Below are 25902 nucleotides of genomic sequence, written 5' to 3' on the forward strand. Positions count from 1 at the left end.
TAGACTTTCCATTTCAATTCACATAGAATTGAAAGGTTAGCACAAAGTCAGAGAGTCAGGGATTTTATTACACTCTGGAACTGACAATTCCTGCCTAAAAAGTTATAGTTCAGTTTGCTATTACAAAATATATATATTATTTATCTATTAACTATGTAAATTGCTTGGAAGTGCTCAAGTACACTACATAATACATATTACATGACAAACTATATTTCTGTAATTCTTAAAACTAAAGGGTGTTTCAGGGTACTGTAGGTACTGTATGTTTTATCAGTCCTGCTCCTGGAGTACCACTGTTATTCCCTAGCAAATGTACTTTCAGAATGAAGCTCTCAACCATGTCAGTTACACATTATGATCATTGCACTATACTGTAGCCAAAAAATACATGCAACTAAACACAAAATACATTAAAACATCTCTAGTTCTACAACATCATATAGGAGACCAATGTCAAGCAAAGGTCTGTCATACTGGTGTACAGCCGAGGTTGAAAGTGGTTCATGTTTAGACACATTTGCTGTACGTGTTGCTTTTTTCACAGGTCACTTGGCGACTAATAAGTCAAAAGCCACCAATTGTTACCTTTTTTGTCCATTTGGAAGCCAATCGCATGCCTTCGTGCTTGTGTGCTTGCACTTGTATAGAGGAGTGTATAAAGGAGGTTCTGAGAATGTATCACAATTCTTTCCACCTGTTAATTAGCTATGTAAAACACTTTCAGAAGCTATACAGCACCCAAGCCACATGGCATGAGATTCCCCACTTGGGTACTGAGAGACTGTGCTTGATATTATATTACAAAGAGTTAAAGCACCTTCACTGTGTGAACAAAAGGTGCACCATGTTCAAAACGCACTGGATGCTGGTAGCCCAATGGTGTGAGCACTTGGCTATGGACCATAAAGTCATGGGTTGGATCACATTAGATGCCAACCTGCGGGTGCCACTGTGCCCTTTAGCAAGGAAAGAACTCTAAATTGCTCCTGGAAGACTGCTCCTGCAGTTGGCAAAAGTAAAAGCTAAAAATGGCATAATGTTCCGTGTGCAAGTCCGAAGGATTTTTTTTTTATATTATTAAGGGCACACTTTTAGCGCAGTTATGCCATCTACAGCAGAATTCTGCACAATGTGTCCTTCATGCAGAGGATCTAATACATGTGCATAATGATGAGGGAATGCTATAGCTAATTTTTCAAAGTGCCCACAGGGAAAGGCGGGAGAACCTTTTTAGCTTGACATTTGTTCAGGCCTCAGTGGCTGCTGAATATCATATGGTAGTCAGACTGTTGTCTCAGGCCTTGTTACCAGCATGGCTCTCCATTATGCATGTGTAATAACAGCATGAATCATACCTGTCATTACTAATAAAATCAAAACTTTATCACTGAACAGACACTATTGGGAGGAAAGCTAGCCAATTGCACTGCTTACTGTCTGATTTGGGCCTTTTATCTTTCCATTCTACAGCATGTCAGGCTCCATTTGGTAGGACGAAAGCAACAACTGTGCAATATCTGACATTAAAACATACATGCTGCTGAAGATAATAAGGCTAATGGACACTGCTGTTTATGTACATCCCCTGCACTCCCCCTGCACTCTTATTAAAGGTAAATACAGTCAATGTTTTAGACCAATCTCTATGCACCTACACCCTTATGAGTTAAAAAGGCTTTTAGAGTGATTTCACATATGAATCATTTTTGCCTCCTCGTAAAAAAGAACTTTCAGTACAGGGTTTTTTAAAGCATTGGTTGTAAAAACAGCCCTCAGGGGCCCTCAGATGGTCCACACTTTTTCTCGATCAATATGCGTTGCGATTTGGGTTGGAACAAATAGCTGAACCGTCTGAGGGTGCGTGAGGACAGGTTTAAGAACCAAAGCTTTGAAGAATGAGTGCGAAGAACCATTAAATGTACATAGAACCTTTAGACAATGCAAGTTTAATACCAAGTAAACGTTCCGTTCACCCAAGCTAAGAACCACAGAGGAATCATTATCCTTAAGAAGGCATAAATTAGGGGTGTAATAATAAAACCGTTTTTTTATAACCAGCAGCAGAATGTATGGCTCCTTATAATCTTGATATTTTTCTCATTAAATCACATCTTAATAGGTTAGCATCAGGCAAACATATAAAAACATAATACAATACAATATGTTGTATTGTTACTTTCCTAGTGCCTGTGCATGAGCGTAATTCTGTCCATAGACTTTTATAGACCTTGCAGTAAAAAAAACAGTGTTTATCTGGGAAGAAAAACAGCATTTCACTAATGTGACATAAATCGACTTAGTAAAGACATACAGAAGCTAATCTTTAGCTCTCCTAAAGCAAAGTCTCTTTTGTTCTGTCTCTTCCCCCAAATACATCCACGTAGTGTATGAGAAATGAGGCTGATTTCGCTCCCAGTGGAAACACAACAGTGACACAGTTCTTTACCTAATTAATTCCAGGTTTCTTTTCTCCGGCATGCAGTTAATGAGAGGTTTACAGCTCACGCAAAGGCCCTTTCGGTTGTGCCTAAACATTATTCAAGCTTTATGCTGAAACACAGCTCTCTGTATGTGAAACAGGTGTGTCAGCAGTAATACAGGAGAAATCACAAGGCTACATCACTTCAATGTAGTTCCCTCTGCACCTTGCAGCCACTAGCGCATGTCTGAAAGATAATGCCACATCTAACTTCAGCAAAGAAAATTGCCTTTCTGTCTGATGGGAGAGGAGGCCGATAATTTTGCATGAATAACCTACTTATTCAGTCGAGACTAAAAGTGCTGGTGTCTCACTCCAATGAGTTTAAGAATAAAGGTTTCGGAACTTTTCCAAATAGCAGGAAACAGAGCAGAACATTCCTAAAGAAGTTAATGAGAAAATTAGGGATTTAAACTAAATACTTTCTTCTACAGCTGTTTACTGGATGTTTTTCTTTACTGCTCTGCCCTATTCTTTTACATTTCTATTACATACTAGATATTAGATATGATACACAGAAAAGCTTACTGCACACAAAGGGTTATTATTTAGTAACTACTTCTGTACAAACTGGTGTGGCTATTCTTTGGTAATAGCAGTTTGTAATAACACTTTTGGTCCCTATGGGGGGCCCTATGCTGTTTAGGGGGATACTAGTTAAAAGTCTGTAAGATGGTGAAGTTAACTAAACTTAACACATTAACATTAACTGTGCAAGTCAATGAAATGATCTACTGAACACCGAATCCTTCCTTACTAACAGAAAACTGCTCAGTGATTGCTTGCGACTGCTGCTGTAAATCTGCAACAGAGTAATAAGCTAGATCTGTCTGTATTTTATAGTTCCCATATCACCAACATGGACTTTACAGCCTACGGGCTGCAGCTCTAAGAGGCATAAAACCATTACATACAGTCATAGCACAGGGCCTTGCATATTCAAATATGTTCTAGGGGAAAGAACTACAGCCAGAGAGGCAATTCAAACTGCGGCCAATGCAGTGCTCTAGGATGTCAACCCAGCAAAAACCCTGCACGAGGAGGAGCAGCGTAAACGCGTAGTTCTGTCTCCAGATTGAGAGTGCAGGCAATAGAAACTGGGCGAGTTGGGAGTTAGGTCTTGCTTGGTGTGAAGTGCACAGGGAACTGAAGATGACACACGCAATGTTACTGCTGCAATAACCCACTAGTGGGAATATCTGACAATGCAACCTCTCTGCATAACAGACTAACATCACTGTAAGACTAAATCAAAATAAGTACCTACACAGAGTTAGGAGCGCTCCCTTGTGAGCCAATGCCAAATGAAAATTTATGGTTTCATTATTTATTTTAAGTGTGTGATGCACGGACCTTTGGGGTTGTAATACCTCAGGAGCCCTAGTGGTTATCCATCAACTTAACCGCTGTAGTACTGGCTTCAAAGGAGTCCAGATTATTCTAAACTCATTTGTGCGTACCCAGATGACTCCACATAAAGCCTTCCTAACAGTTCTGAGACAAACATTAAGAAACATAGTCAGAATTTACAAAAAAAAGAACAAGAATATCATAAGTAATGTCATACAGACTATTGTCCATTTACTTTGGTTAAGCAGATGAGGGCACTCAGGTAAAAAAAATAAGTTCTCTATAGACAAACAAACTTTCTGCTGGTGTTTGTTAAAGAAGGCCCAATGGGTCCCACTGTTTGTGGGAGAACCTGTGTACAAACAGTGTATGCTTAAATCCATCCATATGTACATTGTTAGTAAATCATACCCAGCGTTTCATTAAAGCTGTCAGTTCACCTCTACCAACACTTTCACCAGCCACTCTCTCACTTCCCGTGCAAAATAGTCTGTCACTTAGTTAAGTGGAGAAAATTGCTTCATCCAAATTATGAAGTGCTAGACTTGCTTCGTTTTCAAATTCAGAAACGGACACAAACAGAAAAGGACACTTAATGGAGATGCAGCATGTAGCTAAAGCCTTAATTAGTGCAATGGACAGCACATTGCAGTCTCAAATAATCAGCCTGTGCATAGGGACAACTGAGAAAATGAGGGTGCACACACATGCATGTGCACAGTGTCCTAAACTAGTAGAATGATCTACGGCTAAATTAACAGTTTATTAGTATTATTTAGCAGCACTAATCGAATATATGGGTGCTACTTAATGGAATCAGTATCATTTAGCAGTATCTAATATCTGTGGAATGTGTTACTAAGAACAGGCTGCGGTTTTAATCTACTGTACTGAGCTCTAGTCGTCGGATCAGGTATTGCTATCCATGCTGAAGTAAGATCTACCGTTCACCTTGGTATATGGTAGACTACTGTCATAAGACAGACTAATGCCAGGTTTGACTTGAAAAAAATTATATCTCCAATAAACCGAAAGGGGTGGGGTGAAAAAAGTATTTTAAATATACAGTGTTAAACGTTTTAAAACCAACAGATATTATCATTTAAGACAGTTTTATTAAATAGTTTTTTCTTAAACTGAATATTCATTACAAATTAAATGAATACTAATAAACATCATTTTTTCTTTTTCCATTAATGCCAGGTAAACACTACATGCTTATTACTATATACTACATACACTAGAACTGAGTCAATGACTGTTTTTGGAGCCTCAGGTCAGCATTCAAAAGCAAAGCAACGTTTGCTCTGAGCTGTTGTGGTGAACTGCTGAAAGACGCAATCCGAGAACTTGAAAAGTGATTGCTGATACCTCCACAAACAAATATCTAGCAGGTTATTCTAACTCTAATTCCAGTAGTGTAAAAAAATGTGTTGTGACTGGAAGTTATGAGGAGGCAGAGGGAGGAGTTACACACACATGTCTTTATCCAGTATTACAGACATCCACTTTGAAAAAAAAGTGTTTTTAAAGAGGAAGCAGACTCGCTGCTGGTTCCTCCTGGTGAAAGATTTTGTAATTCGTGACCCTGTTGCACAATCGTGTTGTGTGCAAACTACAACCATTAAAACTTTCCCGAATACAAGTTGTGTAGTGTAAAGGTTAAAGTGATCTGATGACTTTGAAGTTGTTTAGTAACCTGACATAAAGTATTCTGAAATCTTATAAAAAGCTATGCATGCTTTGTTAAAGTGTAGTTAAGTCAAAGGCATTTTTGTGAACTCAATTTTTTTTAGTTTATTGTCCAAATAATTAATACATTTGATAATCTGATCTGTCAAAAGTTGATTTAATAATTAATAAACTTTGAATTTGAAATATGCTAACTCTACATAGTTATCACAATTATTTACATCTGAAATATCCAAATTATTCACAACTGATGTGGATTTCATACCAGTACATGTCATTACAATTTGCCAAAAGGAAAGTGGCATTACAATGATTTTTACAATGATCATCAATTGCTCAGTATTGACTGTGATAATGTCAGAGGTCAGTCCCCACAGTACATAAGTAGATAGAAATATCATCTACATTTTAGGCAACAGTGAGAATCAAGCAGTGAACAAGATTCACAGACAGGGACCCTGTGAGAAACAGTGAGAACACACATCACCTTAAAGTCCAGGGATAACTAACCATGCTCTAGTTTCAGCTACTGCGACGGGGGCTTGGCGTTCATGTTGCTCAAGCAGTCTGAAGATCTAATAGAAATGTGGGTGGATGGAAAGCCTCTGTAGAAGCATTAGCACTAGTGAAACCGAATCTCGGCAGATGTAAACAGATCTAAAGTAGAGCCAGCAGATGTTCTTCTCAGTGCTGACTCCTATGATGAGCAATTAGCTGCACAAATATGACACTGGTGACAGCAGCATATATTGAACGAACCTGAGATGAAACCCAAGCAGCCTCTTTCAGGCTTGAGCAAGAACCAGGTCATTCTATAGCTCAGACAAGACCAGCTGACAGTGAACAGGGACACGCAGCAGTAAAAGCACTAAGGTGTGGGTGCAAATGAAAAGTGTGACAGTAAATGAAGCATTTCTTTATTGAGAGCTTTCAGGCTTTGTGAGTGTGGAAGTCTAGGAGGCCCAGAATCTTACCTATAAAACGAAATGAGATGTCATCTCCCACCCACTGCCTCTGACTCAACCCTTATAATCTAAGGAACAGACACCTGTGTGTAGTTTAACAGCAAATGCACAGCAAGTACTGATAGATAATCCCTTCGTAAGTCTTAAAGAAAAATGTTTTACTTGCTCCTTTTCTGAAAAGAATCCGAGAACAGTATAGAATATGTGCAAAGGCCTACTGATGAAATAAAGGCCCTCCATGAGGAAATACAGCAAAAACATTCTGACTCAGATTTAAACTAGGACATAGAAGAAATAATATAACCAAGGATATGTAACCAAGGTCATTAATAAAGCAGTGTATTAACAGCTTTCTAATTTCTAAAGTTTTTTTCTGCCATGCCAAGAAAATAGGCCTCAATCCCCTGACCTACCACTGTAGCCCAACTAATATTATCTATAAGTGAATTATCAAAGACAAGAGTGAAGATCAATGTTGCTTTCTACTGTTATATAGAGCTAGAGGCATAAAATGGCATGACAAGTTATGCAGTCCTTGGTTTATATCTCCTATTTGCATAGAACATTTTGCTCCATCCTGAGCATCTGATATACTGTTCGGTAGCACTGGCCATTAAATTAGTTTACTCTAAAGCTAAGAAACCTGGCCCTTGGCTGCAAGTCCAACAAACCTAATATTAGCGACCACTATGTTGGCTGATGTTGAGTAATAAGCTGTGCTGATGTTCAATTAGGTAGGTAGCACAAGCATGTGTTTTTGGGGAGCAGGGCCTTCGAGGGAACACTGAAACACAGTGTGAGCAATATAAAGGCAGGCCAAAGTAAAATGGTATAGTAACTGATTATAGAGCATCTCTTAAGGCTGATTAAACTTAGTTTAGTCACAAGTTCTTCTAACTTAGTTTTAAGTTCTGTATCTCAGTTTGATCAACAGAACATTTTAATGGTGAGCAATGAAGTAAGTGACCTAAGCATTTTGTGAGATTTTTAGTCTGTGTCACCTCCATCCAATTTGTTTACTCCTTATTCCCCACTGCAGATTAGAATTTCCCCTATCACATGAGGAGAAGCCTTCCTATTCCCCTGACACCCGGCCATGGAGGACAACAGGATTTGAACTGTTGATCTCCTGTCGCTTCACATGCAGGCAGTTAGACAGCTGCACCACTCTAGAGCTGTAAAACTATGTACATATATGTGTCCAAGAAAGAATGGGAAGGACAGTTTACACAGAACTGTGTTTTATGTGCTGTGACTTCACAGCTCTAGAGAGGCACAACAGTCTAACTGCCTGCTCATTAAGTGTGAGGAGTTAGTGAGTTTCCATTCTCGTTGTTAGAAGCCCTTACAGTCTTGGGACATCATGTGATAGAAGAGAGCCCTGCAGATGGGAATAAACAGTAAACAGATGGAGAGGAAGAGGAACAGACAAACAAATAAAAATCATACTAAATATTTTAGCAATTTTAGATGCAGCGCATTCCCTAATGTTACTGAGTTAAATACACACTGATCAGCCATAACATTAGTACTATCCACCCCTTGTGCTGCCACAACAGATCTGACCATTTGAGGCATGTACTCTACAAGACCTATGAAGGGGTCTTGTGGAATATGGCACCAAGATGTTTGCAGCAGACTAAGTCCTGTAAGTTGTAGGTAATGGACACTGCATACCAGAAGAACCCCACAAAATCTGCCTGATGGTTTGGAGACGTTCTGACTCATTTAGTTGTCTAGCCATGACAGTTTGGCTTCTCAAACTCCTATAAGCATGTATTTAGGGCTATTTCAGTTGTCATGAAAAGCCTGCATAGCCTTATGAACGACCCATCAGTGATGTTGATTTTTATTTATAAATCAAGCACTAATAAATGAGAGCTACAGGGAACAGAGGTGTCTTCATATGTTCAAGAACACATTTAAGCTTCTGGCTGTCCATGAAGGTGTGTGTGTGTGTATGTGTGACTCAGTAGAGCTGAGAGTTTGCCTATGGTAACTTTCTGTTGCCATGGATCAGAGTCCAACATGAGCTCAGTCCTCCCTGCGTCATTACCTTAGCCTCTGAGTCAGCTGTGTCCCCTCACTTTCAAACAAACACACACACACATTCACATCATATGTCACTCACGTCCCCTTCTCTTTCACACATGCACCAAACTTACACACCCACAGCTGGCAAGCAAAAATACACCCATATCAATGTCTAAAAACACATGGACACCGGACACTAAATCACTAGTGCAGTGTTTATGATTGTGTATCAAAGGCTGAACACCTCAAAGGTTCCTCATCCCTTCAGATTTACCATGTCAGTCAAAAATAAGGCTACGTCATCATGAGGCACACTGAAAAACATTTGCTCTAACAACTGGGAGCACCTGTCCCCATAAATATCAGCTGTTCCCTCAAACACTGTTACTGGACACTGTTCTACTACCTTGAGGTCTACACAAAGGTGTCAGCGAAGTCAGCTAAAGAACGTGTTTCCATGTTTCAGCTGCTTGACGTCTCTATATTGGAGGGTTAAATTCATGGCACAGTCACATATCACAGCTGAGCATAAATAACACTTTAGACATCAGAAGTCATTATTCTTTAGCAGTCACTAGTCTTAAGCAGAGTCTGAGGAGGGCTGTTTCTAATTTCCTAAAAGGCCTGTGAGTTCTGGACATGAGAAAAGTCTGGCAGACTGTAATTAGCTAAGTGTTCTTGGATAACCGCAGAATTAACTACAAAGGCCACAGAGCCCCAATCGCCTAACAATCACAAAAAGAGGATGGCAAAACTGAGACAGAAGTTCTGGCAGTAGAGAATTGAATCTTCATGCCTGATAGAAAGAGAATATTAAATAATAGCAGGGTGAACTTGTGTAACAAGTGGAGAATGTCTTCAAGATCAAAAGCTCTTTTTGAAGAGGCTTAGCTTTGTAATATTGCCCTGAATAAGTAGTCAGGAAGGCTCAGTAAAGTGTTCCTGGAAAAAGCAAGACCTATCCAGTCACTTGAATAGTCACTTATAGACTGAAAGACTACTATAGCTAATGTCTTAGCTATGGACCCAAACAATCTTTTGGTCAGCAAAGGTACAGGCATCAGCATAAATCTTGATAACGAAGCATTCATTTTTATGGTATTAGCTTTGTGTTGTAATGAACTGACCGCTACAATGTGTGGACAATTACTCATTACTGAGGACTCTGAAGGTCTCATGCTCATCTACTTACACAGATAGCATTAATTATTTTCCCTCAAATATACATGCAAAAACCTTGTTTACTCCTTGTGTACTTGTAAACTCCCTCAGGGTAAAGAGAAAAAAACCTTGAGAGGGACAAAGATTCAAAAGGGCACCCATCATTCTCTGGTTAACACTCAGATAAAGTTGTTAGCAAATACTTTGATGACATACTATTGTTGTTTTATGTATATTGGGAGTGGATTAAACTACGATGTGAGCACAACATCCTGTGAAGTTTTAGAGTGAAATGGAGAGTGGTGGCACTGTTTGCTAGTTAGCTTAGTTAACACTAAAAGCATTTAACAAGACTGAACGTGTCACATAAACAACATGCCATTGTGGGAAAATACATACAACCATACATTTGCCTCCTCTGGCTGCAGAACAGTAACAATTCATGTAATCTAACTTGTGCTTTTGTTCGGCTATTAACTGAAGTTTCTTGTTTTGACTGAAACCTTTATCTTAGTTAGCTCTCTTTTAGCAGCTCAATGGCTTCTTAAACTTGGCACCAGTAGTCACACAGTAGGCATTTTCGCATGGAGCATTCTAAATTGTTAACTAAACAATTTGCAGATGTTGAAACTATATGCAACTCCTTAGCCAGGAGCCAACTGTCTAAGTGTAGAGAGCCTGTGACTGTCGTGGGGTATTTTGCACACTGCCCACCTCTCACTCTGGAACTTTGAAGCTTTTCTTTTTCTGACCAAAAGGATCCTAAAAGAAGAAGAGGACCACCAACCCAACTTCTATGCTGACAGATGCTTTATGTACTACTGTTGGTTGGTGTTTTTCTATTTGTTTTTTTTTTTTTTGGAAATGTAGTTACATTATTTCACAGAGGTAACGATACCTTATCTTGTTAGTCTATTCTACACACTTATCAGTTAATAGAATTTGTAATGAAAATCTGTGACAACATGTTCATATCGTTGGAGCCCCAGTGTGCACCGGGCACAGCTGAATGTCTCTGAGCGGATGTGTGTCTTGTCTTCTGACCTTTGGCAGGATCAGATGGAGAGAGGTCGATGTGCTGTGTCTATGTGCTATGTGCTAACGCAGTCAGAAGTGGAGATGGGCTGTTTAATAAATCTAGCTAAAATTAATGACTGAATGAGTCACAGGCTCAGCAGACTCCTAATTATGACAGTCATTAATAAACATAATTATAAACATCATGGGAATCCTTCAATTGTACAAATGGAAAGACAACTGCAGCTGCAGGACAGAAAAGGTTCTCAAAAAACAGGGAGCTACAAATAAAATTAAAGGCCAGTGGCTCTCCAGAAGGCTACAAAGAGTTGGACAGTTTGTTCTGATCTCAGATTCTTTCCAAGCTGGTTAATATTTTATCTCCGATCCTCCACTGGACTTATATATAGATTTTGGAAAGGTGAAATGGTGACATTTCGATGAACGGTGAATCTTTAATGTGACAGGCCAGCCACAGTTTGCTTTTCGCTTCCCTGTAGGATCAGAGTACAGCCACACATGGCCTGACTCTACCCTGAGCCCAGGGACTGACCTGAGGAGAACAGAAGAAACCCACCAGACAAAGCCCAAAGCACAACCTGTCTGCAACTCCAACATATTCAGGATCTCTGATATACAGCAGCCAGGAGGTTCCCGCCTTCTGAGTGCAAAGGCTGTAAGGTCGGAGCTAGATGGCTTGAGTTTCCCAACCCCAGTTGCTTCCCTGTCCTGATGAATTGCTTTGAACTGACATTTCTCCTCAGTCTTTAGCCACCCTAAATCCCATTGTGCCTTGCCTCATCCTTCTGTAATCCACACAGGGCTCATCGCTTCTTCCCTTTCCTCAGATACCCTACATCACATGATGTGCTTCTAACGGCATAAACTGGGCACATGAGTTTCAAAGACATTCAAAGACGAGTGCCCATGCCGGTATGACGCTGGGCTGCCAAAGAATGCAGAGAAAGCAATCCTTTTTTAGAGCTGCAACTAGGGCAGCGGCTTCACATTGTGATATTTCACAGTACAGCCATAATGATATGATATGATACAACACAGAACAGCAAAGGAAACAAACAAACAAACAGAATCTACCCAAATGTCAGCTTGGAGCAGATGCTGTGTTATGTTTATTGTAAATACATTGTAAATACTGCGCTCACGGACTGAATAAAAAATAGGCTTAACCGAGCTTTAACATACCTGCTGAAACATCCAGCCTGACCAGCACAAGCTGAGTTTGACTGTTTAGCTGGTCTACAAGCATGGTCAACCTGACCAAGCTAAACAACCAGTATTACCAAGCTTGACCATGGTGGTCAACTAGTAGGACCTGCAAGACCAAGCTGGCTGACCAGCATGACCTTCAAGACCAAGCTTGCTGACCAGCCAGTCATTTTATTAACTGACCACACCTATACATCGCTATACAGCAGTGTTTACTGCACAAATCTTCTCTTTAGAACCTCAGTGAGCTTTATAAGTAGCATCACTGCGACAGTAATGCTAATTTTCCACATGGCAGTTTAATGTTACTAAGCTAACACTCTTCTGCCAGGTTACGATGCTACTTGAGCAATTTAAACACTTTACAGCACATCCTTCAGTAAAGTAACTGTGTATTACAGGAGTAGAATGTTATGTTCACATGCAGTACAGACTTGTGTGTATTTCTTATTTTTCATTGATGCACACAAAAGCAGCAGTGCTAATAGTTCCCCTTCAAAGAAAATGTTAAACATGGCTATTTATATACCTGTGGATACCCTGTTTATAATGAGAACTCAAATGTTGAATCAAGTAATCAATTTTAATTAAGTAATCAAACTGCATGTACACTTTCTGATGCTACCCAATTTGCACAACCTGCCTGAATTGGACGACACATGCACAAAACAAATATGTTTTGCGATGCTACCCGATTTGGACACTTTGTGTGTGTGTGTCAACAGTGTGAGTTCAGTAAAAGTAACAACAGCAGAGTCATGCCAGGGAGAATACTTCATGATGAACTGCCTATCAGAAACAGTCCCAATGTACTTGTGCATAAAGTTTAGATCCTTTTCTAAGAAACAAGGTCTACCTATCTATCTACCTATCTATCTGTCTATCTATCTATCTATCTATCTATCTATCTACCTATCTATCTATCTATTTATCTGTCTGTCTGTCTATAATTATGGCAGTGATTATATGAACAGTGTAAAGCATTTGTGCAGACTGCCTTGTAATCTTATAAATGCCTAGTATGTAACTGTACATTGACAATAAACACACTTTTCATACAATGGTTCAGCATTTACACATAATCATTGCATCCTTGTTAAAAATATATAAAATATATAAAAATATATTTCAGTGTTTATTTGGAGTATTTCATTGAAAAAGTAAATTTCCTTAAACCAAACAACAAATCAGCCAGCACGCATCTGACATCTGTACTTGTTTAATTACACCCTGGAGCTACATAATATAATGTAAGCCTTTCATTGCTATTTAGCTGCATTAGACTCAAGACTCCACAGCAAAACTAAACAAGCAAACTTCAGGCCCCAAACATGTTTACACTGCCTATGGGTGGGATAAAGGGAACCACTTCTATAAATTGCTTGAAAGTAAAATAATATAAAGCTGTATTTCTGGCTTATTGCCTATATTAAAGCTCAGTGCATCCAGAGTGACTGCAGCACTGATTCAGCAACAGCACTCTACGCAGTCTTTCATGTGGAGGCTAGAGTGCTGGCCAGGGCCACTGTACGTATGGCTCTGGACTAACCACACCCAGAGCACAGTCTGCACTGAGCCTGCTCCATCTGCGCAGACATAAACAAGCATTCATCCCAGAGAACAGCACTGCGATCAATGCAGGATTCAATTGCCATCGATTGGCTTGGCAAATTATTGCAATACAAATGAATACACAGACCTTCTCATATGTCACTTCAGAAAGGGATCTGGCAGCTGGCAGTGTCACTGTGTGCTGAAGAAAATGCATCACCCCCCCAACTCTCTCTTTCTCTCTCACACATTCTGAGCAGCTTTCCTCAACCAGCAAGGTCACGAATTGGAGGAATTGTTTGGCTCTTCTGGCATTAATCAAATTAAATCTTAATTTCTGTGCGGAGCGAGGCCTGTGTGAGATGAGATAGTGCTCTCAGGAGGGGTGTTGCTTCAGAGCTTACAGCGAGGAACACTCGCAGGAGCCCAATCTCTTTAGAGCACTCCAGCTCACAGCGTGCAACACCCCCCACACACACACAGCACACACTCTCCCCCAACTCCTCCTCAAATGGGAGATTTGTGTTTCTGCCTGAAAATTAGTTCTACAGGAGAAACAAACGAGTATTGAATTATGCTAACCTGATCCCACCGGAAAACTGTCTGTGCAAACAGCCGGCCATTTCTGCCATCCTCACACACTGCCTCACATAAACATTCCGCAATTTAAAGCCAGCTCTTCAAATGACTCAATTAGTATTCATGCACATCGTGTTCAAATGGAGGCTGATTTTCATACAGAATTACAGCTTGCTGCATTAAAGAGTAATGAAGACAGAGCATGAGGAACTGTCTTCGCCATAATGAGCCATGCTTCAAATCTGCAGGTGGGGAGGAATGCACATTGTAAGGCAGATAATTGCAGGCAACGTTCATGCCAACTGTCAGTAAGAGCCTTCAGACAGAAACAGTGCTTTTCGTTTCTCCTGCTGTTGTTATTTTGATGGATTTTTTTTTTTTGCTTCAACACAACAATTTACCACTTGATGAGTTTACACACAGTGAACAATTAACACCAAATTAGAAACTGGACACTACACCAGCTTAATCCTCTCACCCTCTACAGTAATACTGAGCATCTGACCCGCGCTGACTACCAACGTCAAAAGTCTGGCTTGCTGTGACATTAGTCATGGTTCTCCATTAGTTCACTTTATTTGACCATTATCCTGTTTTTAATTCAATTTCCTTCCTGTAAGTTGTTTTTTGGTGTTTTATTTGAGCTATCCAGTTTTGACCAGTGGAAGATAGAAGTCTTGGTTCCTCTCAGGAAGGAACAATCGCAGGAGCCCTGGCTTGCTCAAAAGAGTCTCGGACCCAGACCTAAGCAAAACTCCTTTATGACAACATCTATTGTGAAAAGTGCTACACAGGCAAACCTCAAATTGAAATTGAATTGAAATTGAAATGTTTTTCAGGACAGTTTATACAGTAGCATCACTGTAAGGGTGGAAATCTATACACACCTTACAATTCCATTCAGTTGCACATTGAGGTGGATGAATAGTTCAAATGGTACTTTAAATGTCTAGAATTTAAATTTTTATCTTGCGTTATGATTTTATGTCAAAATCTCTTGATGAATAGACCAACAGCAATGCTCCATTAAAACCTCTGAAACGTCCACGGAAAGAGCCACTGCCACTGTTTCTCTCACTGAATGTTGTTCACATAGATAGATAGATAGATAGATAGATAGATAGATCACTTTATTTATCCCACAGGGAAAGTCAGTTTTTACAGCAGCAAAATCAAACAAGAGAGCAGCATGATAGAGGCATAAAAGCGTAAAAAGTGATTATAGTGCAGTAATAATTACATTAATATAATGTAATATACAGAATGAATTATGTGTAATGTAACAGTGCAGTAACTACATTAATATAATGTAGTGATGTAAGGCATCCTGGGGTATCATTACAGTATAGAGTTTTAAAGTGGCAGTGCAGATGACAGAGCTGTGTGGCAGTACATACTGATGAACAGAATAGTGTCCGATTCTCTTGTTGCATAAAAGGCAACAATTTAAGCAAGTAAAACAAGTGTGATAAATGCCTATTACCTACGTAAAGTAATAGTATGTTTAATTATCTTTGCGTCACTTTTTTACAGTATATAGTAATACGACCTACAGTATATAATCATTGTTACATTAAAACCTAGTATCTCTATCTTTTTGGCAATTTTCTTTTTTTTTTTTGACATGTGAATCTGACAGTTCTTCTCTACATTGTGTAAAGATGTCATCATGAATGGACCAAATGACTATAAATAAAATCTTTTTACATCCTTCTATGAAGAAGGTTTTCAACATTTTTGCATCAATGCTGAATCTTGCACCATAAGCTACACCATAAGAATCCACCATTTTTGTGCAGAGCTGCTCCATCACCTCCTGCTACAAAAACGTACGAGTGTAGCCAGACAACATGTTGAGTGTCCAGACTCACTGAGTGTGCTGCCTCTGCTGCGTAGTCAGAGGCAGGAGAGGTGAAAGTCTGGACCTTGGCCTTCACTCACTCACTCCCTCACAGGTGGCTCCTCCAGCCTGCCCTGCTCTCTCCTTCACAGATCCAGACGGCAGCTGTCAGCACAGGAGCCTTACTCCAGCCAAAAGCAGAGGACAAGACACATGACCTGTCCACATCTGTCACATGCTCAGCAAATAACAGAGATCATGGGACAAATACTTTCTTACCTGTCCATCTAATCTCTTAAACGAGTTAAATAAATAAGCAGATGAAGTTTAATCTTCAGGTTTCTTGTACAGAGGATTGTACATTTCGTGACTGACCTACTAACAGGCTCTCTAAACCATTAGACTGAACACTAGGTGATGGTTCAGTAAAAAAGAAAATCTGAAGTGTAGGCAGAAGTACAGACAAAATTCATAAATAACAGTTAAGCCTTTTTAACCCCTTAAACAGCCTATGACCCTCGATCGGTCAAAAGTGTTATTACTATTATATATCTTTTATTACTAAAGAATAGCCCCAACAATTTCTACAGAAGTCACTGTAATACATCTTAGTGTAGCCTAAGCCTTTCTGCTCTTGTTACTGGAAAAAAACACCTTTGGAGTGTCAAAATACATTTATTTAATTGTTTTTTTTAAATAATTTATTATTATTAAATAACTTATTTAATGTTTTAATAATAAGTTATTTAATTTGGTTTATTTTTTGTGTTCAATTTTGTATCGAGAATCATAGAGTTTCAATGGTACTGGAACCCACTACCAAATTTCTGGTATCGTTAAAAGATGGAAATTGATCTAAAAACTATGTAAAATTAGTCATGATCTGCTAAAATACCCGTGATCATACAATTATGCAATAGCTGTGACAGGACTAGTATTAAGTAAGTGTTTGTGTTTTTCATTGCCTTTTATGCTCCGCACATCATGTGACTGACATCCGTCCTTCAGCGGCATAAGCAGCGCTGTCATGCCTGGCTGCAGCTGAAGCTTAGTCATGCTCCCTGTGAGCTGAGACATCGTGTTATTCTCTTGCAGACCAACATTATTCCTGCATCTCATCCTCAGTGCTCCAGTGTCACAGGCAACACTCAGGGTTTTTTTCTGGCCATGTTTAATCCCCACAAAAAGAAGCTAACGCCTTACCGATACTCATTGCTGCAAATAATAACAACCTGTGGATGCTGTGTGGTTGTAGGGTGAGTGGTTAGTTATTTATCTGTGTTCAATATCGATGAATGAAGGAACCAAATGAACAGACAAAGGTGTAGATACAGGTGCAGGCTGCATGGCTCCAACCTTGAATGTTGTGTTCACTCAGCGAGAGCCTATCTGACCTCGGATCGGCAGCTAGGGGCCAGGGCTGAGTCTCTGTTATTCCTGCTGGCTGTTATTCTTGTCAGTGCCGCCCCCGCACATGCACACACAGATAAATCACATTTACAGGCCGGGCCCAGCCTCTCTGTAATCCTTTATGACAAAAGCAAATTCTTGTTTAGGTGTCTGATAATGTTTTAGTGCGTGAGGCGAGCAGGCCGAGATCTATGGGACGCCACATAGGCCATCTGGGAGCGCCGTGTTTACAGCCTCAAGCGAGAAATAGGGAGGAAAGAGACAAATACAAAGGAGAGGCGGCTTCAACCCAATAGGCACATTCATCACGTATGACCGTCATATTAACACCTGTCCAGCTCCACACAGGTTATTACCATGTGACTGATACGCACAGCCGCCACATGCATACGTTAGCCAGTGAAGCAAGAAATGTGCTGTCATCATTGAAGCGACATGTCGTGTGATCCGTAACATCACAGCGGTGAGGTCTATGCATCATTTACATAAGACAACAGCCTGTGAAAAAATAAAAGACACTTCTTCTGACATGTATAATTCACCAGGCAACCAGGAGGTGGTCTCTGGTGACAGCTCTAAACTAGGATAGGTGGATTTAGATAGATCTTGTAATTAAATTACCCCCCTCAGGAAACACTTGATCTTTTACAGCCCGGCAAAGTCATCAAGCAATCCAAACGAACAAAGGCAAGGCCTAGCCGAGGGCTATCGGTTTCAGCCTTCATTTCCCACAATGTCACCCCGGCCGTGCAGCTTAACGCCCTTATCTACCTGGCCAGACTAACAGCTTTGTTGTTCTCAGCTTTCTTGTCATTTGTCGATGAGCAGAAGGTTTAAGGCAGGCAAAGAAGAAGAGCTTTCGTTTTTTCAGCTGAGAATCTAAACGGCCTGCCACTTCTGCACATCAGATGACAGAGCGAAGGTAAACTGCTGTTGCTATGGTTACCGGCCAGGCACAGCGTACGCGGATGCTCATTGCAATTTTAAGCTGCAGAAGAACCCTGATAGAGGGCATGAGTCCATCCATCCGCCCACACGTACACACACACACACACACACACACACACTCATATACGTGCCTGGATTTCACACGCACGGGCACACACAGCACATAGTACATAACGACTTTCACAGCTGCATAAACTATGCAAACACAGACGCCCACGTACAGTGGCACATGTAGGGTGAATGCAGTCTCAGCACAGTGTCGGTGGAGCATGTGCTAAGTAGCATTTGGGAGAAAGTAGCTCAGATCACAGTAGGAGAGTGAGGCGGCGGGCCCGAAACCACAACTGGACGAGCAGCAGAAACGCAGTGTTGCACTGTAGCCTTCTCGTGCTGCTACTTTCCACACAACATACAGACATTTACGGGTGACTGTGTCTCCAATATGTGTTGGAATGTCTGACCTCATATTTTCATTCAATCAGAATTCAGTTCAAATTTGCTTTGTTATAAATGTTGTCCTTTTGCAATACTTCAGTATTAATTCTCAAAATACACTGAATACACAAAGGTGTCTGGAAAACCCGTATATCGTTGCTATCAGGCAATTGCAAACCTTGCAACTTCAATCCAAAAGTATTTTCCTTCTTCTGTAGATTTGAATTTGAACCTATCAATGACCATCTGTATTGCACACATAAGAAATTGACCTCCACCTTTAATACATCAGCTCAAGGGCACTTCAGTCATGTCCTGCTGGTTCAGGGGATCAAACTGGCAACCTTCCAGACACAAGGCCGCTTCTCTAACCTTCAGGTCATGGCCGTCGAAAGTTGCCATTTGGGAGATTTGCATGACAGCATTAAAATACATAGCAGTGGATATAGACAGTGAATGTATGAAAACAGCCTATGCTGCCGCATGCTACTGATTATACACTGGTTATATACTATATATTCTGGTTATAACTGATTGTAATGTTTCAAAGTCAGTGCAGTTGAACTGCAACCTTCAAATCAATGAACTGAAGATTTTTTACACCCCTAGTGTCAGCGAAAAGAAAGAGAAAGAGAGTTGAAGAGAAGGAGGCAAGGCAGAAGAAGATAAAAAGTAAAAAAGAGACTGGCTGCGTGAAAGAGAGCGTGGTGGGGTGGGGGGACCATAAGGAAGTAGAGCAAGGATGATGATGAAAGCAGCGTTCATTTGCACACACTGACAGCAGGCTCACTGGCTCTGAGCTTCTCTGCCGTAATGAATACTGTGCCATCCATTACACACCCTCAACAGCCAGAAAGAACCATGAAAAACTGTCACAACTGCATGTGTTTAAATCGCAACTGTGGTGCTCTCCAGTTGTGTGTCAGCTCCAAAATGCTATGCTATTGACAAAACTGTTCTCCCCCACCAAATGTTGCCGATCAGCTAAGCCATGTTAGGCTTGTTGTTTTTTAGTTTTACAAGACAGCTGTGACACAACGACTATAGCAGTTAGCACTGAGCAAACTGCACACCTAAATCATCACACACTTGTCTTAAACCACCTGGAGTTGCTATGTAATCTCAAATAAACTTATCTGAACCTGTACAAAACAAAAATAGAGATAAACTTCAGGCTTCAAAATGGCTGCTGCTCAAAAATCAAGGGTTTGATCAAGGTCATACCCTCTAATTTTTATTGTCTTAAGTTAACCTACCTATCAGTAAGAATAACCACCATTGGCCAGCAAGATGTAGTGGCATGGACTGTATTAGGTGACGGAAGGTGTTCATTTTAGAGGTTAACAGGACTACAGTGTCAAATGGATTACTTTGCACTATTGCACAGAGTTGTTGTTCTCCTCTGCTGTCAATGGCCTGTGGGGCACTACTGTTGTGCCATGGGGAGGCACTCAAATTGGCAAAAAAACTATTCTCAGTATACTTCCGAGATGCTACCACCCCTTTGCCCGGTACCGTTTTTGCATGCCTTTTTTGGTCCTTTGCCCAAGATGATCGTTTGGCACTCTGCTAAAACTGACTGGTGTGCTTACTTATTTATACATGCAGCAAACCCTGCCACATGGCATCTGTGATGTCCTTGGCTGATTTCAAACCAAGGGTCATCAAATTTGTCTGATATGACTGTGGCAGTGGGCAAACAGTGGCAGCATCTAAAAAAACTCTAACTTTGTGAGAATGTGTATAGAGCTGCCATAGGAAAGATGTATGGCGGCATAACAGTGGTGCCCCATGGGCCACTGATTCCAGAGGGGAACGACTACAGAGGAGTCGACATGCCACATGCCACTGTGGAGCAGTTAACCCCTATAATGAACACCTAATACAGTCTTTACTACAACCTCTTGCTTATGTCATTCAAGCCAATGGTGGGTATAATATTCTGATATGACTGTGTATATAAAAGTATAAAAATCTAATTCTACCTTCCATTAAGATTCCTGATACCTCACTTTAACCACTTAACCCACTTTTAACCCCTTACCCCCAAATGAACTGTTCTGATCTGCTTTGGAATTAAGCTGTTATAAGCTTAATGTTAGCAACCTTTAGCATAAACTAAAGAAACCAACTTCAGACACCAAGCATGTCTTAGCTGACCACTTTTTTTTGCTACATCAAAAACTGACTTGGCCATTCCTTCACTTTAAAGAGCTTCCATATCCAGTTGCTCCACTACCACAAAACCCCAGTGTTTTTCTAGAGAATGCACTCATGTGGTCAGGGTGCAGTGGCTGGAGGGAGAAAGTGGTGGCACATAAAGGATTGGAAGATGATTTACGGGCGTGATAAAGCGCTCCAGCTGGACCTGCAGTCGGGGGGGATAATGCTGGCGGCACTGCCACAGCCCTGGCACAATACTCCCACTCACGCAATTACATTATGCTTCAGCTAGAGGCTAAGAGATGACCAGGCCCTTAAATGAAACAGCACTCTCTTAAAGGACAGGCCAGGAATGCCAGAGGGGGAGTATACAGGGACCACTATGCACATCTCTTGTGCAGACGCACACACATATATGTAGATGTACATGTTATACACACATGTGCACACATTTCCTTTCTGAGCACTTTGAGCCATACAGACATGATCAGAGCCCAGGGCATCCTGTTAATACATACTAATGTAATAATGTACACACATTGTAAAGCCTGTGTATGTATAACAGCAATAAGCATACATGTCCTATATTTTAGTTTTAGAAATAAACAATGCAGCTGAATGGTGAGATGCAAGTTTAGCATGTGAGCCAGGCCTTCGTCATCATGAAACACAAGTGGATTCAATATGCCGAAGCTAGCCGCAAACAGTAAGAAGGATGTTGCTTTCTCTAGTTCACCAAAAGGCCAGCTGATCCAGTGTCACAGCCGGCCAATTGACAGCACTCAATGGCTTATAACAGGCAGTGGTTTGGAGATAAGCTCATTCATATTTGTGGACTGTTTCAGTGTGTATCACAGAGTGCACAGCCAAAAAGGGGTGATTATGCCATGAAAGGGGACTTTCAGTAGCTGAAAATAAAAGGTTACGTTCAGTATTCTGAAAAATGTCCATGTCACATATACTATATGCCCAAATGTTTGCGCACACCCCTTCTAATAAATGCATTCAACAAATTTAAGATGCACTAACTGCTGACACAGATGTGCAAAGGCACACTCACAGCTTGTCTAGTCCCTATAGAGGAGTAAAGCAAATGGAATAGGACTCTGTGGAGCAGTGAAACCGTGTTCTCTGGAAAGACAGTGCCCCAATGCAATACGTTTGGGATGAGCTGGAGAGCTGGGGATGAGGTGGGGTGGTGATCATCCAACATCCTGGCCTTACTATCACTCTTGTTGCGACATGCAATCAGAACCACACAGCAATGCTCCAAAATTAATAAGAAACAATGAATGAGAGGGTGTCTCAGTATTTTTGTCAATATAGTGCAGCGTCAATTCTTATTTATTTGAAGATATTTTTGCCTTTCATGAGAACACAATTATCAATTTATTTAGCAATTTTAATGATGGCCAAGAGAGTGGAGCTGTAGTTGGCCCAATATAAAGTTTCTTCAACTGGGAAAAGAAAAAGCTGACTCACACTGAAATACAACCTCTACAGCAGTAACCCCTGTTAATAAATCACTCACACATAAAAACACATCCACGGACTCTACAGGCCTACTGTGTTGTGTAATTATATTGGCTTCCTACACAGAGTTGAATTAAGGCCGAAACTCTAGTCTGGCCAAGCAATATTCACACTGTACTGTGGGGTTTGGTGGTTATAACTGACAAACTAACAAACTCCAAAGCCACTGTAAACCAATATCATATTCTTCTCTGTGTGTGAAATATCTGCAGTGCCTCAGTAGGCAGAGACAAGCCAATGTTCAGGAGCATGGTGTCTCACAGATTCCGGCTGTAATTTGCTGAAGGTCATAAAAAGGGAGCAGCTCTCATTTGCCCAGTGCTCCCAAAGTAAATGATCTTCATTATCTGGTAAATTAGCTCAATTGTTCATAGTTAATTGACCTGTCCAATGATGGCAAAGGTGCTAGCTATAACAGCTGGGACGACAAGGACCACCCAGCCTGCCTCAACATTCTGTCTCAATTTGGTCTCATTCCTACAATGGGCTCACATCAGAACATACTGTACTGTACATCAAGTTCATGGACACGAATATGATATATAGAGTTTGCACATTTTATATAGCGGACTAGCATCACTCTATAGTAACTCAATATGGTTATAGACATTAAGCACAGTGTGTACACTACAGAGGCTATAACAGAGGGTATGGACAAGCTCAGAGAGAAGGCGCTATTAATGGGAGGAAAGTGTGAATGAATCTGGGTTTATGTTTGGTGGGTGTGGTAGCTGTTGCAATCATGGTCTACACTCACCAGTACTCTGCCCGTCAGAGTCTGCGCTGAGATCATCACCCCGGCCCAGTCTTTCACCGAGGTCATCCAGCCCACCTCACTGGCTGGAGCATCATCCTTCTCATCCTGGCTCTTCACTGGGCCGTCCGTCTGACCGTTACTCACCTTCTGTGCCTCCTGCACACACACACACAAACACATAATAAAAAAATGAGCAACACTAAGAACACTAGGGGGACAGATTCATAAAACTCAGCAGAACTGTGCTAAGCCATACAACATGTGCCATGTGGTACTGAAGTTCCATTCATAAAGTGTCCCTGGTAAAAGCTAATTGATATTGACACGTTAATGAGCTGATGCATATAAATGACAGAGATAATGCAGAGTGCCTGTTTGAAGGCCCAAAATGAACATGCTGGCCAAAAATCTGAGATTCTGAGATTCTACAGATTCTAAGCAAACAATAAAAGTACCTTTTTAATAAAATGCAGAAAAAAAGTGAACTAAAAAAAGATAAAAGAAACTAGTAAAAATATCACTAGCAGTCCATGTGCACAACATAAACTAGATTTTAAAATCATGATTTTTTAAACAATGAAAGTGCATACAAATGGTATTATTCCTCAGACTGTCTCTGTTTTTATTGGCTGGCTAAGTCACATTCCAGCTAAATTACTCAATTGTGAACTCTGCATTAAGAAGAAATCTAGCTCAAATAAGTCACCTTTTTTTCATCATGTACAGTACCAGTCAAAAGTTTGGACACACCTGGGTTAATGTGTGCTGATCATCTTAAAAGCATTTGATCCAAATGCAAGGGTGACCATATTTTAGTTTTTCAAAAAAGAGGACACTGGCATCCACCGGAGTTCGTATGTCATGGCTGGGAGGTTTCAAGTAGACCTTTAAAATTCTGAATCGATTCACAAATATCAAAACTTATTTTCTAAATGTTTAGTGGTTACATATTTTTGATAGAAAGCACAGAGCAGTGACACATGCAAGAAATTCGGCACCCTCTGCATTAAAGCATAGCGAATGGAAGGACTTTGGCTCTGGTTGGCAGCAACTACAACCAGGCATTTTGCTGCCAACCAAAGCAAAAGCGTCCACCATATCAGAACTTTAATTGACAAAGATTTGCGTCTGTATTCAGTCATTATGAATCAGGGCTTTGGAAATATGTTGCGCACTTTGGAGCTAAGATCTTATCTGAGCGTTCTGTCTTCAAGATATTTTACTGACACAGTGATGGAATCACTGATGAAAACCCGTAGGATAGCTGTAACGTGATGCGTGGACTTTCACTGCCACAGAATCATATGTCACCATAACTGTGAATTCTATCACTGATGAGTGCCAGCTAACGTCTCAGGTGCTCCAAAACAACAGCAGTGTATGAAAGCCATACGGGAGTAAATATGGCTAAGCTGTTAAAGAATATTGCAGAGGAATGGCAGTTTTCAGTCATTTGCATTGGATTCACAGAAAGTAGGGCTTCATTAACCAGTATACATTTGCCAAATAATATAATATTGGATATAATTAATACAACCCAGCACTGTGCAATATACCCTTGAGGTTGTTTTTGAATCAGCGCAGCACTTTATTTAGCAGAAGAACAGTGTGTCACACAGTGAGGTAGTTGGAGCATAAAATTGTTCATAGCCATGTAACAGCCATGACACAAAACCTACAATACCTTCCCTGGTACATGCAGTACAGAGATACATGCTGTACTGAGCTCATGACTACCCAGTATACATTTTTACAGTATAGGGAAAACATAAAAAGTGATATTTCAAAAATATTTTTTTTTACAGTCATGACTTATGACTCACACTAAAGTTTGTGGCACCAGAGCAGCTGACAGCAGGGCCTGGCCACAGCAAAGCCATTGTGGAGTGTGTGAGTGTGAGGCATCTCTCAGACTGCCTGACGCATACAGCGTGCCTAGCGGCGTGTAGGCAGAGGAAGGGACCGCTATGATTCACTGGCAGTTGCCGTGGGATACTGGGGTTACATCCGCAGGGCTACACATTACATCACCACAGGGTAGCTGGATGAAAATACAACCATCATATACTGAGCAGTGAGTGCTTTTCTTTAAGACTACTGCAGAAATATCTTGCATTTTTTAGGACTGAACAGAATATTAAGGATGTACTTGGGAAGGGTTTTGGAGAAGGGTTTTGGAGGTTTTGCAAATGATTTTATGTAGTTTCCTGAAAACTATGACAATTAGGTTAAGAGATAAGTAGTTGGTCATGAGTCATGAGCTTTATTAACACAACAAAAACCTCAAGTGATAATGCAGTGCAGTACAGTGTATGGAGGGAAATGACAAAACATTTTAAATCATAATACACAAAATCTCCTTCACAACATATCACAACATTAAGTCACTCTGAAATTTGATCAGTTGAAAAAAAAGCCTCAGGAGTGCTACATTAAAATGCTCAAAAATGGAAGAACATACCTGCAGATGTTCATTAGTTCTGTACAAACAGTATCTTTCCAAAACACATTATGACTTTTTAGATCATCCTTTTAAAACGTCTGACACTGAAAATTGTGGTGAATACTTTTCTTATGACTCTACCATGAAAGTCATATATCTGCAGATGCAGTGCACCACCACACCAATCTTCCTGACAGTAATATTTTAGCTCGTCCAGACCTCAACTTGACCTCCACCATTCCTGTCAACAGTAAAATTCTTAAGTACATTATGAACTGAGGAAAAGACTACCTGAAAATGCTTTGCTATATTCTT

The 25902-nt window shown here is 40.5% G+C and overlaps 1 protein-coding gene across 16 annotated transcripts in view; it reads right to left on the reverse strand.

Annotated features, from left to right (window-relative positions):
• The window catches only part of kcnma1a (potassium large conductance calcium-activated channel, subfamily M, alpha member 1a), a 199751-nt gene that overhangs the window by 125574 nt on the left and 48275 nt on the right, over positions 1-25902 (reverse strand). For all 16 annotated transcript variants that reach the window (XM_072677908.1, XM_072677904.1, XM_072677900.1 and 13 more), the window contains exon 2: positions 23145-23300. In XM_072677908.1, coding sequence (XP_072534009.1) covers positions 23145-23300 — 156 coding nt within the window. The remainder of the gene's footprint in view (positions 1-23144; positions 23301-25902) is intronic.

This window comes from Salminus brasiliensis, chromosome 4 (assembly GCF_030463535.1).
Source record: "Salminus brasiliensis chromosome 4, fSalBra1.hap2, whole genome shotgun sequence".
Classification (NCBI taxonomy): Eukaryota; Metazoa; Chordata; class Actinopteri; order Characiformes; family Bryconidae; genus Salminus; species Salminus brasiliensis.